Source organism: Engraulis encrasicolus, chromosome 18, assembly GCF_034702125.1.
Source record: "Engraulis encrasicolus isolate BLACKSEA-1 chromosome 18, IST_EnEncr_1.0, whole genome shotgun sequence".
NCBI lineage: Eukaryota > Metazoa > Chordata > Actinopteri > Clupeiformes > Engraulidae > Engraulis > Engraulis encrasicolus.
In genome coordinates, this window is record NC_085874.1 from 25,380,984 (window position 1) to 25,395,088 (window position 14,105).

The 14,105-nt window shown below is 44.5% G+C and overlaps 1 protein-coding gene across 1 annotated transcript in view; it reads left to right on the forward strand.

Annotated features, from left to right (window-relative positions):
• znf770 (zinc finger protein 770) overlaps window positions 1-5,032 on the forward strand; it is a 5,331-nt gene extending 299 nt beyond the window's left edge. The window contains exon 2 of the mRNA XM_063223321.1: window positions 359-5,032. Coding sequence (XP_063079391.1) covers window positions 584-4,963 — 4,380 coding nt within the window. The 5' untranslated portion in view covers window positions 359-583 and the 3' untranslated portion in view covers window positions 4,964-5,032. The remainder of the gene's footprint in view (window positions 1-358) is intronic.
• Window positions 5,033-14,105: the final 9,073 nt, after the last annotated feature.

The following is a 14,105-nucleotide window of genomic DNA, read 5'->3' on the forward strand; positions in this document are numbered from 1 at the left end:
GGCTGACTAATCCTTGTAAAAGGCAGGGTGTCACCTGTCAAAACATGAACTAAATGTAACCTAACTAGATGGCGAGAAAAATATCGTTTTCATACTGATCAAAGGCCCATGCAAGAAATGAAATTAAAATATTAACCATGCCAGTTGGCAAGTCTACTGTGAAAAAGTATTGGTTATGTTGTTGTTGATGATGTTGGGGTTTTTGTTGGGGTTTGTTTTTAACCTGAATTTAGAAAAAAATGTATGCATCATTTGTGAGAGTGAAGCGTGCCAAATGTGTAAAAAAAATATGCCTTTGTCAGTAGCCCAATAGTTGTTTTATACTGAAACAAAGCATTGTTTTCTTTTGTTTTCTCAGGTGAAAGCCCTTCCATGCTTTGGGACAGCTGTTTCTGCTTGATGTTGCATCTGGAATCGCTTCCAGTTTGCACTTATGAAGAGGTACTGAGACACCCACTTTGCAAGAGCTGATCAGTGGGTGGAGATTCTACAGAGAAATCTGCATTTTTTTCCCCTTTTGTAAAATTCAGTGATGACAGCTACAGTATCTCAGGATGTTTGAATCCTAGTCAATACTTTAAAAATGGCTGACACTTTGAGCACAGCTGACTATTGGAGTCCTCCAAGATGGAATCATACTGATGTTTTCATGGGGAATGAAAATGTGAACGCTTTCTGTGCAACAGCAAATGCTGATGACAAGCAGCCCAGACATGGCACTGTGGCAAAGGGCAAAGGTCACGAGTGCATGGTCTGTTCCAAATGTTTCAGCTCCCCATACAAACTGAGGAGACACCAGCTCTGTCATACCGGCGAGAGGCCGTTCAAATGTGCTGGATGTGACAAAGCTTTTAGGCAGCTGTCCCACCTCAAACTTCACTCGCAGTCCCATTGCCAAACGAACACAGTGAAAAATCAAAAAGCTCTTTTTGATCACCTTGAAGATCCAGCGCAGTGTGATGACCCACGTTCCCCACTTCAGGCGTACTCTGGCCAGTTACATGTCATGACTGCTGCTCACAGCCCAACGCATACAGGCCCAGATGCAGCATCAGAGTTTCCCAGGTTTCCCAACTTTCCTATACTTATGGACAACTCCCCTTCCAAAAGTTTGGATCAAACATATACTGGCCACCCTTTGGGCATAGACTCTTTAGATGGGGTCAACCCCACAGGGGAGAACCATCTTCCTTCAACTCAACACGTGAAGGCCTTATTTGATTGTAATAGTGTGTCCCGTCAGGACCACACCATGGCTGAAGAATCACGTGGCTACAAAGACCAAATGTCCAAGGCACCACACCTCAAGAAACTCGACTCGCACACGTCTGACGCTGTGATGCATAAGAATTCGGATGTTAAAAAACGAACACAAGCATCTAACATTTCAAAGTCATCCAGACCTTGTGAAGTGTTGGACCCTGGGCAAAAAGAAATGCCATCCCAAAAAGGCGCATATGAATGTCAGACGTGTTTGAAGAGATTTTCCGTTCCTTCCAAACTGCAAAGGCACATGCTGTGTCACACTGGACAGAGGCCCTTTGCATGTCATCTATGTGCCAGATCATTTAGACAGCTGTGCCACTTGAATCTTCACTTGCGCACCGGAGTCTGCCTGAAGCAAACTAGCAAGCCAGTGAAGAAAAAAGACAAGAATGTGTCTCCCAAGGTTTCTGCAGACAACAGATCTTTGACTGTCGTGTCTGACATGTATTCAAACAGCAATGTGAATGACTGCACCACTGGTGTTCAGAACCTCTCAAGTTTGGAAACATTTGGGCCTAACTTGTCTGTCATTGAAATGGATAAAGGAGAATTGTCACATTCAAGTGGCTCTGTGCCTCATGACAATGGATACGTAAACAAAGATAGGGAACATCATTCTGACCACGTCCCAAAAACAAATTGCTTCAATGTACAAGAACCCGCTCCATTAAACACGTTCAGAATCGTCCATGAATGCCCTGTGTGCTTGAAATGCTTCACATCTCCATCCAAGCTGAAAAGGCACTGCTTAATCCACACGGGCCAGAGACCCTTTCAGTGTTACCTGTGTCAGAGGGCTTTCAGACAGCTTGCTCATCTGAAGGTACACTACAAGGTTCACGAGCGGGCAGGGAGGAAGACGCTTTCCTTGCAGAAAGGGCTGAAAGCGTATCCCAGTCGAGCACCTACACCTCAACCAAAAACTTTTATGTGCAACCAGTGTGGATGGAAGTTCAGACACCAAACACACCTGACGGTTCACCTTCAAAATCACAAGAGCTCGAGTGCAGCAAAACCTGTCAGCAACCATTCCGGAATGACTGAAGACCCAATGCCATCATCCTTGGAAATGCACAGAAGCTATGAATCTACAAGAGAACTTCCCCCTGATTCAAATATGTGCATCAAAAGGAATAATTCAAGCAGCACACTCATTAAAACGCAATGGGAATCTACGAGCTCTAACCCCGGTGTTGACAGGCCAGCTCGCCACAGTTGCACTGTTTGTTTCAAATATTTCGAATCTGCATCAACCCTGCAAAGACATTTGTTTAGCCACACAGGGCTGAAGCCGTTCAAATGTATGTCGTGCTCCAGAGCTTTCAGACTGAGAGCCCACTTGAAGCTGCACAAGTGTCGGAGCACGATGGGAACTCAGACCACGTCACACAGGGAAGACTCAAATATGACTTGTAATGGGGCCTTTAATGGGGCTCTCAAAGATCATGTTCAGTCTGCAAACCAGTCTTACCCAACAAAACAAGGTGATGTTGGCCTGTTTGTTGATGCCATTCCAGTGCAAATACCGACCCGTAGCGACCAAGAGAATCACTCCATTTCCTTGGATGTGTCTGGGGGGAAACCGTACACACTAAGCAAATCAGAAGCCACCATTAGTCCTACAGAGGGCACACCCTCACTAATACCTTCAAAACAAAAGGGATATGCTTGCTCCATATGTCACAGGTGCTTTAGCGTGCCCTCCAAACTGGCCAGGCATTTGTTGATTCATATGGGCATAAAGCCTTTCACATGTGACATTTGTGGCAAGCCCTTCAGGCAAGCATGTCATCTCCAGACACACCTGAACATACACAGGAAGAACGGCGCCACTGAAATCCTTAGTGAAGGTAAAGAGAGTGGTAATCTGAAGGGTGTCGATTCTGTGTCAAGATTCTCGTCTGCACCACCGAAAAACACTTCCCAGAAAGTAAACAAGGTCACGAAACAAAATGCAGTCAAGACGAATCCGCCTCAAAGGCAAGGTTTTGATAATCTGGTATGCAATAATGCAGGTCAAAGCCAGCGCCTGTATCCGTCAAAATCTGATCAGACTTTTGTCAGAAATCTGTGGGATGACCGCCCTGTGGAAAAGACTGTAGATCAGTGTCACAGGGGCGCTACATCAGATCACACTAATGGCGTCCAAAACAGTTGGCAGTCCAATGAGGGAAATGGTGGAATATTTACTGTCAGAGAGCTTAATAATTACGCCCCTGAATTTGTAAGCTTGCACCCGACTTCCCATGCAGCACAGAACAGCCACCAAAATGCTAATGCATGTCCTCAGAATCCAATATTTATTGACCGTCCCCTTGAAAACACCCCAGCACGGCACAAGGACCCTTCACGCAGGACCGAACAAGCAGCAGGCAAGAAGTCAAACAAGTCTGCACAGGGGGCTGCACAGAAGATCCTTAGGAAAGGAACAAATCGGTGTGAAATTTGCCACAAGAAGTTTGACTCCCCGTCTAAGCTGGCGAGGCACTTTCTGATCCACATGGGCCTCAGGCCTTACAAGTGCCATGTGTGCTCAAAGGCGTTCAGGCAGCGCTGCCACCTGCAGAATCACCTGAGATTGCACAGTAAGAGCGCTCCTGAGGTGGCCTCTTGCAGCAATGAAAATCCACCTAACAATGTGGAAGTGGAGTGTACAAGTGGTGAGCACACTGTTGATCCAAACACTCATCAGCACAACCTGATGCAAGCCCCCCCTCCTTTTTCTTCACACAAGGAAAACGAGTCACCCTACAAAGGTCATTATGAGAGCGATCAACCACTTGTCTCTTTTGTACATCAACCTGAGCATGCAGAGACTGAAAAGTCCTATTATGGTTTTGCTAGTATGCGCAACCAGAAAAAAGAAGAGTCAGATCGTTTCATGGCACGGCCATTAATGCAACCCGTGGATGACCACAACTTCAGAGTTTCACAAGAAAATGTGGCAAAGGGCTTCTCAAGTCCTCCTCCACATTATACACACGGCCCACAGGAGGTCAAACAAGTCAACTTTGCCCACGCTAGCACATCATACCAAGCACACAATGGCACGTTGGACAGTAACAATAAGATGGAGTTGGACTACACGATGCAGAAGAAAAGAGACTTTCCGGGGGATGACAGACAAGGGCCGAGCGAGAGGCCACACTTCTCTCTCTCTCCTGCGTCTGGTTCGACTCCGAGCGAGAGATCGCACCTCTCTCGCCCCGCTGCCGCTACTGTTGCTGTGCACGCCCCATTCAAGGAGGAGATTTTCGAGCTTCAATTTGACATAGAGAGGGCGGAAAGCCGCTTTTCTAAGCCTCCCAAAGACATGCTGATCTGCCCCGACTGCAGCCAGTGCTTCCCAACAGAGCGGAAGCTTGGCCTCCACAGGTGCGTGTCGAGGCAGAGCCAGGGGTCAGCGGAGGACACCCAGAGACAAACGGAAACTGAGGAGAGCCAAGGCCCAGCGCAGGACAGGCAGGGGCAAGCAGAGGAGAACCAGAGGATAGCAGAGGAAAACCAGAGGCCAAGCAGCGGCTACCAGTGTGCCATCTGCTATAAGACCTTTCAGGTTCCGTCAAAGCTGAAGAGGCATTACGTCATCCATACGGGACACAGGCCCTTCCAGTGCTCCATCTGTTCCAAGACGTTCACCCAGTCGGCCCATCTGAAGACTCACCAGCTCATACACACTAAAGAGAAAAGGGGCTGAAGTGCAATGGACATTTTGAGACCAGAAACGGTGCTAAATGAGCGCAGTTACATGCACTGAATATTCATGTTTCAAGCTTTACAGGAGCACTGTACTGTATAGTATGTGTTTAGAAGTTTATTTCCAGAATTTGTGCTGCCCATTCACAAGTGTTACCTTTTTCTCAAATACTTGCCACCACCATCAAATTCTAAGTATTCATTATGACACTATGATTCATTACGAAAAAGTGGATCTTCTCAATGACTGCCATTTTGAATTTCCAGAAATTGATATTTTTAGCTGGAAACCTTACTGTACTTTGGTCATGCTTGTAAATATTAGTTTATTACTTAGTAAGGTAATGACAAGATCCAGTTTGGCAATATGCAGCACAGTTTCAATGAGCAGAATAGTTTCCAATACCTACTATGGCCACAATCCTACACATTGCACCTTTAAAGCCAGTTCCAGAATATTCTGTTTACATGTGTGGAATGGCCAGTGTTGCTAGATGTGTCTGATCAAATCCCGGCCAAAAATTGCTTGCTCAAAAACAGCCAGGAAGCTCTAAATTCTGCCCAATTTCAACAAATTGGATTGATTTGTATGGGCATAAAATTGCGGGGGGAAAAAAGATTTTTTGAGTTTTTACCAGCAGACGGCCATCCAAAGCAGCCCAATTGGGCGGGTAACCGCCCAATCTGGCAACACTGGGAACGGCATTCTGCAACCAAAAGGTTCTTGAAACACAATCATATTCGGAATTTTTAAAAAAGAACTTGCATGAAGCGTGCCCAAACCGAATACTGCTGTCATTCTATTTAAAATCGGAATATTTTCTCGTATAACTGTGCTCATTGTTTCACAAGAGTGTGTTTTATGTTCTAGGATCATGTGAGGAAAAGGGGTGAAATGTGTTTTTTCTGCTCAAAAACAGCCACTTGTGATACTTCGATTGTTATAGTTCTGGACAGTGTTGTCAGATGGAAAATGCTGAATTATCGTACCAAAACCTTTTGAATTTTTGTGTCAAGGCATCTAAATGAGCTGAATGACAATGTGAAATTATTGTACGTCATGTTTTTTTATTGTACAGCTCAAAATGGACAAAATTATGGTACAAATACGATAATTATCGTACATCTGGCAACACTGGTTCTGGAATATGCTGGCAGGGTTATCCATGGCAAAGGCGTTACAGCTAGACTCCTGTGTATAGAGTACAGTGTGGGATAAGAGACTATTTTTATGCATTTCACCTACTGGAAAAAAGTGTTTTGATTCATGTGTGTTTTGTTTTCTGGGATCCTTGGGGTTCTTTTACTACATAATAATGCTGTGTTCATGAACAGTTAAGAATATTTCCATTCTCATTCATGTAAAATTGTGCACAGTGATTTTTAATATTTATATCCAACATGTTCTGTCAGCCCTGGAGTCTTTTATTTGGTTTTATTTACATATGTTAATATTTAACGTAATCTTGAATTTTAACAGTAATAAACAAATGTTTTCTGTGATATATTCTCTATATCTCTGATGTAGTTTGTGTTGCTCTCTTTGCTTAATCTCTTTGGGTGGCCTTTAGATTTTTTTTGTTAAGAAAGTAAGCAAAAGAAAGACAAATTACTGTCATCAAAAGTTTACAAATTTTGTTTACAAGCACATAATTCTGCTCACTGAATGAACCGAATTCCTGCACGACAGAGCACACGCCATTATTCAAACTCCTGTCTTCAACTTGCACTTGAGGACTTTAATTTTGCAGACGCCCCAATTAAGTTTCCCTACTGGCAGCCTAGGCCTTTTCAACATCCAAATTGCAAATGAAAAAATGACCTTTGAATTGCGCTTGTGCATGATATTGGATTAATTTTAAATTGTCAATGACGTCTTGCGACATCAGCACGAGGCCACAAGTACAAGAGAGGATGGGAGTTTGGATAATGGAGTTTGACCATTTATGAAGGCAGTCTGATATGCGACAAAGAGTCTGTAAGCTCCCCATTCATCCACTAGGTGGCGACCTCCTACCACTTCAAATGATGCAAACTGACAGATGTAGCCTACACCCTGGTGTCCAAATTGACCCAATATCTTGACTGAGATTCTTTCAATACTGTATTTTAACTGGTTAAGCACAGAGCTTTGATGCGATTAATTTGTCAATGTAACAGTGTTCTCCACATTCGTAAGTTAAATGTAAAAATGTGATTTCCAGACATTTCGTTACAATTTACCTTAATATAATGCTACACTGTTGTCCTCTTTATATAGGTGACAAGCTGTTACTTCGGCATTCATGATTTCTGGAGAAAACATCCTCCTATGTAAAGTCCATCCTCTGAGATCAAGTAGTAGCTGATCTATCAGTTCATCAGTTAGGCTAAGTAGTAACTGATACATCAGGTTCATCGAAATTTTAACATGTTAATTTGGACCAGTTCATTTATTTATTTAAAAAGAAACCATGTTCTTATTCAAATAATGGCCGCATAGTGTTAATTTGGCTGCCTTATTAGTGAATGGTTTCCTGGATGACTGAATTGGCCTTTTATGAGCACAAAAATCTCATAAAGTCAGTCAGTCAGCCAGCCGAACTCTCACATGTTGATGCCATATTTAGACGGAGCATATTTTTTTCCACCAAAAGGATTACAACATTGCATTGCCGTAAACAAAAGCTGAAGGTAAACCTTTTTTCACTACAGTCCTATGCACCAAAAACGACAGCACTCATTTCCTATGTCAAAAAATCTCCCAAATATTGTTCATCTTGACCATTTCAAACTTCATGAGCCACACATCGTCTACAACTTATCTCTCAATCAAATAGGCCTACTTTTTATACTATCAAATCAAATACTACAAATACTATTACTTACTTTTAAATGATGTTTCTGAGCCAAATTAGTCAACTCTTTTCTTATGATGAAAGCAATGCCATGTGGCCAAGGCATGCATCAAAGAAATACACTGCAAGTCTTCTTTTCAAGCTGTGTGAAATAATAGCCAAAGAGGCAGCACATGTATCACTGATAAGCTTTGGGGTGGTTACTGAATCCACAAAAAAATGAAAACCTCATAACACTCCTGTCAGGGAACAGCCATTTCATATAGGCTACAGCTGTGTGTATAACAGGCAATTGAAGTGTGTGTGCTGTGCTTTCTTTCTGCCGTGTGTGTGTGTTTCTGTGTCTGTGTCTGTGGTGCACGCGCTCAAAGACTCCCGTGCACAATCCCCCTATTCTGTTTGGGTGTAAATCCTTCATCCCAGGCTGGTGGGCTTGCATGGGCTCAGTGGCGTACTGACGGTGGTTGTCTGGTGTAGTGTCCACTGCACTGCACTGCACTATTCATCCTGGTGTAGGCTACTGTACTGGCTGCCGTCTTGTCACGGGACCTGGGGAGGGATTGAGCCGAGGATTAATTTTGGTTATCGTGGCAATCTAAATTAAAATGAAATGGTTTCCTGTCTCTCTCTCTCTCTCTCTCTCTCTCGTTCTCTCTCTGTCTCTCTCTCTCTTTTTCTTTCTCTCTCTCGTTCTCTCTCTCTTTCTCTCTCTCTCTCTTTCTTTCTCTCTCTTTCTCTCTCTCTCTCTCTCTTTCTCTTTCTCTCTCTCTCTCTCTCTCTCTCTCTCTCTCTCTCTCTCGCTCTCTAGACAGAGCCACCAGAAATCACAATTATTGTAATGGGCCAGTTTTAATGTGTGTGTGTGTGTGTGTGTGTGTGTGTGTGTGTGTGTGTGTGTGTGTGTGTGTGTGTGTGTGTGTGTGTGTGTGTGTGTGTGTGTGTGAAAGTGAGAGAATGTTCTCTCTCTCTCTACTCACAGTGCTCTGTACTCACGGTGTGTGTGATTGGGTGTGTGTTATGTGTGCGCATGTTTGTAGTGCACCTGCAGCCCATGTTTCTGCAAGTCTCCAATTGCATTTCACTCATGATCAAATGGCATCTCCTCTGTGGTTTCAACAGATTGAGTGCAAACCAGCTGCACTAATTTTCACCAGACTGTATAAACAAGGGCTGTTTGGGTGTCCAGTTATTATTATCGTGCACAGCATTCTACTCAGGGGCGGCGCTATAGGGGAGGGGGGTGGATTCAAGCAGGGCATTTGCCCCTGGGCCCAGGGCCCTCCTGTATTAGTGGTGGAGGCCCTATTATGCCCTTGGCAGGCTGTATGGGGGGCCCTTTTTTTACTTCAGTGGTTTGCCCTGGCACCCTGTGTGTAATTGTTCCGCCACTGGTTCTACTGCTCCACATGTCAACCACAAAAACCTCCATATTTCTCTATTATGTATACACACATAAAGTAGTAACTTACCTACAGTATGCCATCATGATGACAAGACAAGTTTTACCATGTCAATTATTTATCCTCGGTCACCTGACCAGACTGTTTCTATATTGTTTTACCATTTTTATTGTTGGGCAAACTTATATTTTACTTTCTCATTTTCTTATAGTGTAGTCTTTGATACCAATCAAAGGTATTTGTTATGGGTAGACATGTGTTGAGCATTGAATGAAAGCTAAGCAATAATCACTAGAATGCTTAATTGTGTTGCAGGTGTGACAAGTGCAGGGTGCATTGTGCCAGTTCTATACATTTTTGTCATGCAATTTATGCAAATTCTATGCTTTAAAGGTTTTTATACCAGGTTTTATATTCTACACCAATAACATGCTCGCTCTCTCTCTCTCTCTCTCTCTCATTGCATGCACACACGCACACACACACACACACATACACACACACGTGTGCACACATCCACTTGCAAAGCTCTCAGTCACACACACAGACACACTTGCCCTCTCTCTCTCTTTCTCTCTCTCTCTCTCTCCCTCCATCCCTGGTCTTTTCCTCTCTACTGCCAGCATTAAACATGAAACATGATGAGACTGGCTAGTGAGCTGCATTTAAACGTATAGGCCTACCAATTGTACTATGATGCAATGAAATACCTATAAAGGTCAAAAACTTCCCCGGCATGGTCATTGGTTGTAAGGACCAGTTTAACTAGGGTCTCTCAACCTTTATCTCTTTGACCACTTTTATCTCGTTGACTTTATCACTAAAACAAAAGGTTGACCTGTTTTTTTTTTCTCCCCCCAAAAAATAATTTTCCAAATGTTATTTCGCCTTTGACTCATTCGCCCAGTCCACCGTGCTCGCCTCGTCATTGCTCGTACGTAGTTTATAGGTCATCCTCTGATTAGAAAGACCCAAAGTAATCTCATACTTCTCCACAGAGAGATGGGAGCACAAGCCTAATCCAGTGACTAACGGCGCTCACTGGTATAGGCGAGGCTATGCACACAGATCACACTCCGTACGCGACTCTGCTGCGGTGAGTGTCCAGCACAGGACAGCACTGAGCCCTTGATCGCTTTTGGACGAGGACTCTGGCCTTTTCTGAGCGATCAGCGGTAATCGTTTATCGCAACTGCATATTGTTGTGACATATGCCCCACCCCATCACGCTGACAATAGGCGAGCCTGGCACAATAACGCATGATAATCTGCTGCGGGGAGCTCGTGACATTTTTCATTTTTTTGTGCGTGGTGGTGGAAGCTGAGCTGGGCTGGGACCGGAAAATGGCCTGGGCATTTTTAATGTAGGCCGGTCCCTAATACAGATACAGGGCAATTTCATACTATATCTTGAATGGCTGAATCCACTGTCTATATTGAATGACGATGGGGCAAATTGTGGATCTAAATTGTGGGCCATCCCCCTGGAAACAACAGCAATACTGTTGGCCCATGACGGCTGTCGTGTCGGCCCACCGGGAAAATGTCCTGCATGTCAGATTACCAGTCCGTTTGTCCGTAGCCCTGTGCCTTCTGGTCAGTGGTGTAGTCTACTTTTTTATGGTGGGTATACTGTATATTTGAGATTTTTTTGAAGTGGGTATACTGTATATATTTGTGCTATTCAAAACAATGGATCAATCCATTTTAAGTGGGTATACTGAAATCCCTGAAATTTAGAAGTGGGTATACTCCGTATACCCGCGTTCTACGTAGACTACACCACTGCTTTTGGTCATTGAAAGTCTCTCATAGGCCCTTTAAAATGGTTCAGTTGAAATCCAAAGTAACCATTTTTTGGAGGACGGCACAGTTGGAGGGCATCAGTGTGAGTTTATTTATTTAACCCCCTTCCCCCAGGAGTCTTCCATCATTGCTCTGTGGCGCGTACTTACAGCTGAATCATAGGCCTACAGTATCTCACGAAAAAAATTGGTCGTAGCTTGTGCTGCCACACATACGTCTAACCTCCTGCACAAGACCATCACCTGCCAGAGCCGCTGGCAACTTTTGCTGGACCCATGACCAGGGCCAGATAAAGATAGTCTGGGGCCCCTTGGCTACAGGTTGCTGTGGGCCCACCCTAGAAGGGAAATTTCATGACAAATTTACATAGACACTGTCATAATTATTACAAGCTAGGAATTAAGGATAACATGTCTACCAACTGTGCTCAGCATGACATGTTTTCTTTTCAATATTGCATTGTGTTACAATTCTGCAATTTTTCACTTTTGGCCAATCAGGGGCCCCCTGGCAGGAGGAGGCCCCTGTGCTGCAGCCATATCTAGCCTGTGCGTTAATCCAGCCCTGCCCAGGACAAAAGCAGTGTTCCAATGCCGCTTTTCCACTACCGCTTTTCTGGTAGGCTTACAGCTCGACAAAGCGTGACTTGGTCACCATTTTTTTGCTTTTCGAATAAGCACGACACAGCTCAATTGTAAGGCAAAAAGTGGCGGCCAAGTCGCGCTGTGTTGAGCTGTAGGCTTACCAGAAAACCGGCAGTGGAAAAGAGGCATAAGTGCCATTACTCATCTAAAAAAGGTACCCACTGTTAAAATGCAGTACTATTAGGTATTACTTTAAAAGTCCATATACTCTAGAAGCCAACATTTAGAAGTGCCAGTACTCTGTAGGAGTACCCACCCACTTAAAGCACTGGACGAAGTCATCGGAAAGGGGCCCCTCCTGCTGTAGAATGTAGGCCTAGTGGTGTCAACAATAATCGATGCGGCAATGCATCGCCATGCGGGGCAGGACAATTCAATGATCGATTCGGCAAGTGCCATAATCGATTCCGCATATTTTTCAAGTTTCAATTACTTCTGCGGATATTTCCTGAGAAAATTAACGTTTAATTAAATGAAAGCTCTTCAAAGCATTGAAAACTTCAAGACTGATACAGAAAACAGCCAATAAAAGTTGTGCAGTATCTGACTGCTTGTATTGCCTGATGGCTGATGGAAAAACGTGCTTTGCTTTCAGTAGAAAATGCAATGCATTGCAATGCATCGTAGAATCAAATTGGAATCGAATCCAAAATCGTAATGGAATCGAATCGTGAGGCAGTGCCATCACCAGTAGAATGTAATGGGGTCTCAGTCCTGGGCCTCGCCTCTCCCTGGGCCCGGGACAACTTACCCCTTTGCTCCCACCCCTGCTGGCCTTTACCTCTTCCCACCCTCTCAGCTGGAGGCAGTGTGGTATTGAGCATAGCAGCACCTGTAAACAGATTGGAAGCTTTCTAGGACTTATTCCCTCTTCACATACACACACACACACACACACACACACACACACACACACACACACACACACACACACACACACACACACACACACACACACACACACACACACACACACAGAGAGTACACACACACAGAAATAGCACATACACACAGAGTACAGACCAACACAAAAAAACACACACACAATGCATTGCACACACACATACACACACACTCGCATTCCCTTGCAAAGCTCTCAGTCACACACACACACACACACACTCTCTCTCTCTCTCTCTCTCTCTCTCTCTCTCTCTCTCTCTCTCTCTCTCTCTCTCTCTCTCCTGTTGAACTCTTATCTCACTGGCTGCCAGGTTTTGCTGATCTAGTTGGGGGAGGATCATCATCATAAGAGACGGCTTGCTACGCTTGTTGCTATGTGCTGTGTTCTCCTGCTATTCTCACCCCCTGTGCTGTGTGTGTGTGTGTGTGTGTGTGTGTGTGTGTGTGTGTGTGTGTGTGTGTGTGTGTGTGTGTGTGTGTGTGTGTGTGTGTGTGTGTGTGTGTGTGTGTGCGTGCGTGCGTGCGTGTGTGCCTGTGCGCGTGCGCGTGCTCGTGTGCGCGGGTTCGTGTGCGTGTGCGTGCATGTGTGTGTAGCCTATATATGCAAATCGCTTCACAGATACAACCATTCTTTCACAGGCAGCCAATGGCAGCCAAGAGAGCCTAAAATAGCTACAGAAGGTGTGTGTGTGTGTGTGTGTGTGTGTGTGTGTGTGTGTGTGTGTGTGTGTGTGTGTGTGTGTGTGTGTGTGTGTGTGTGTGTGTGTGTGTGTGTGTGTGTGTGTGTGTGTGTGTTGAGGAGAGTTGGAGAGGTGGGCTGAGATGTGTGGGTGGATGGTGGCTATACAGTTGTTTTTACATTATTGTGTGTGTGTGTGTGTGTGTGTGTGTGTGTGTGTGTGTGTGTGTGTGTGTGTGTGTGTGTGTGTGTGTGTGTGTGTGTGTGTGTGTGTGTGTGTGTGTGTGTGTGTGTGTGTGTGTGTGTGTGTGTGTGGAGGAGCTGTGAGTGTGTTGTTGTTGGGTGACTCGCATGATAAACAAATGCTTTATGGCTTTATGGAGTCAAACGTGTGGTTGTAAAAAAGTGAAAAGATTCAATTTAAAAATAATAATTATATCAACACATTCTGTATATTGTATATGACATGGCTATTATAGGGTTACTTTAAAAGCAAAGGCGTATGTGGTACAGGCTATATTCTGAATTACTTTTCTACATTTCCATGTATGTAGCAGCAGAGTTTTTCCAGCTAATGCAGTTGTTCTCAGCCTTTTTTGAACAAACCCCCCCCCCCCTTTCCCCCGGCCTCATCACAAGCCTACCAACGCCCCCTTGACCTCATCATAAGCCTGACAACGCCCCCCCTTAGTATTACAAAAATAAATAGACTAATGCCCCCCAATGACAACTATGCACCGCCCCCTTTCAACTGTATCCTTCTCAACGCCCCCCTAGACCTCCCCAACGGCCCCTGGGGGGCTGTACTGCCCCCGTTGAGAATCACTAAGCTAATGTAACAAGTGTGGAGGAGTGTGGTGTGTCTGGGTGATGT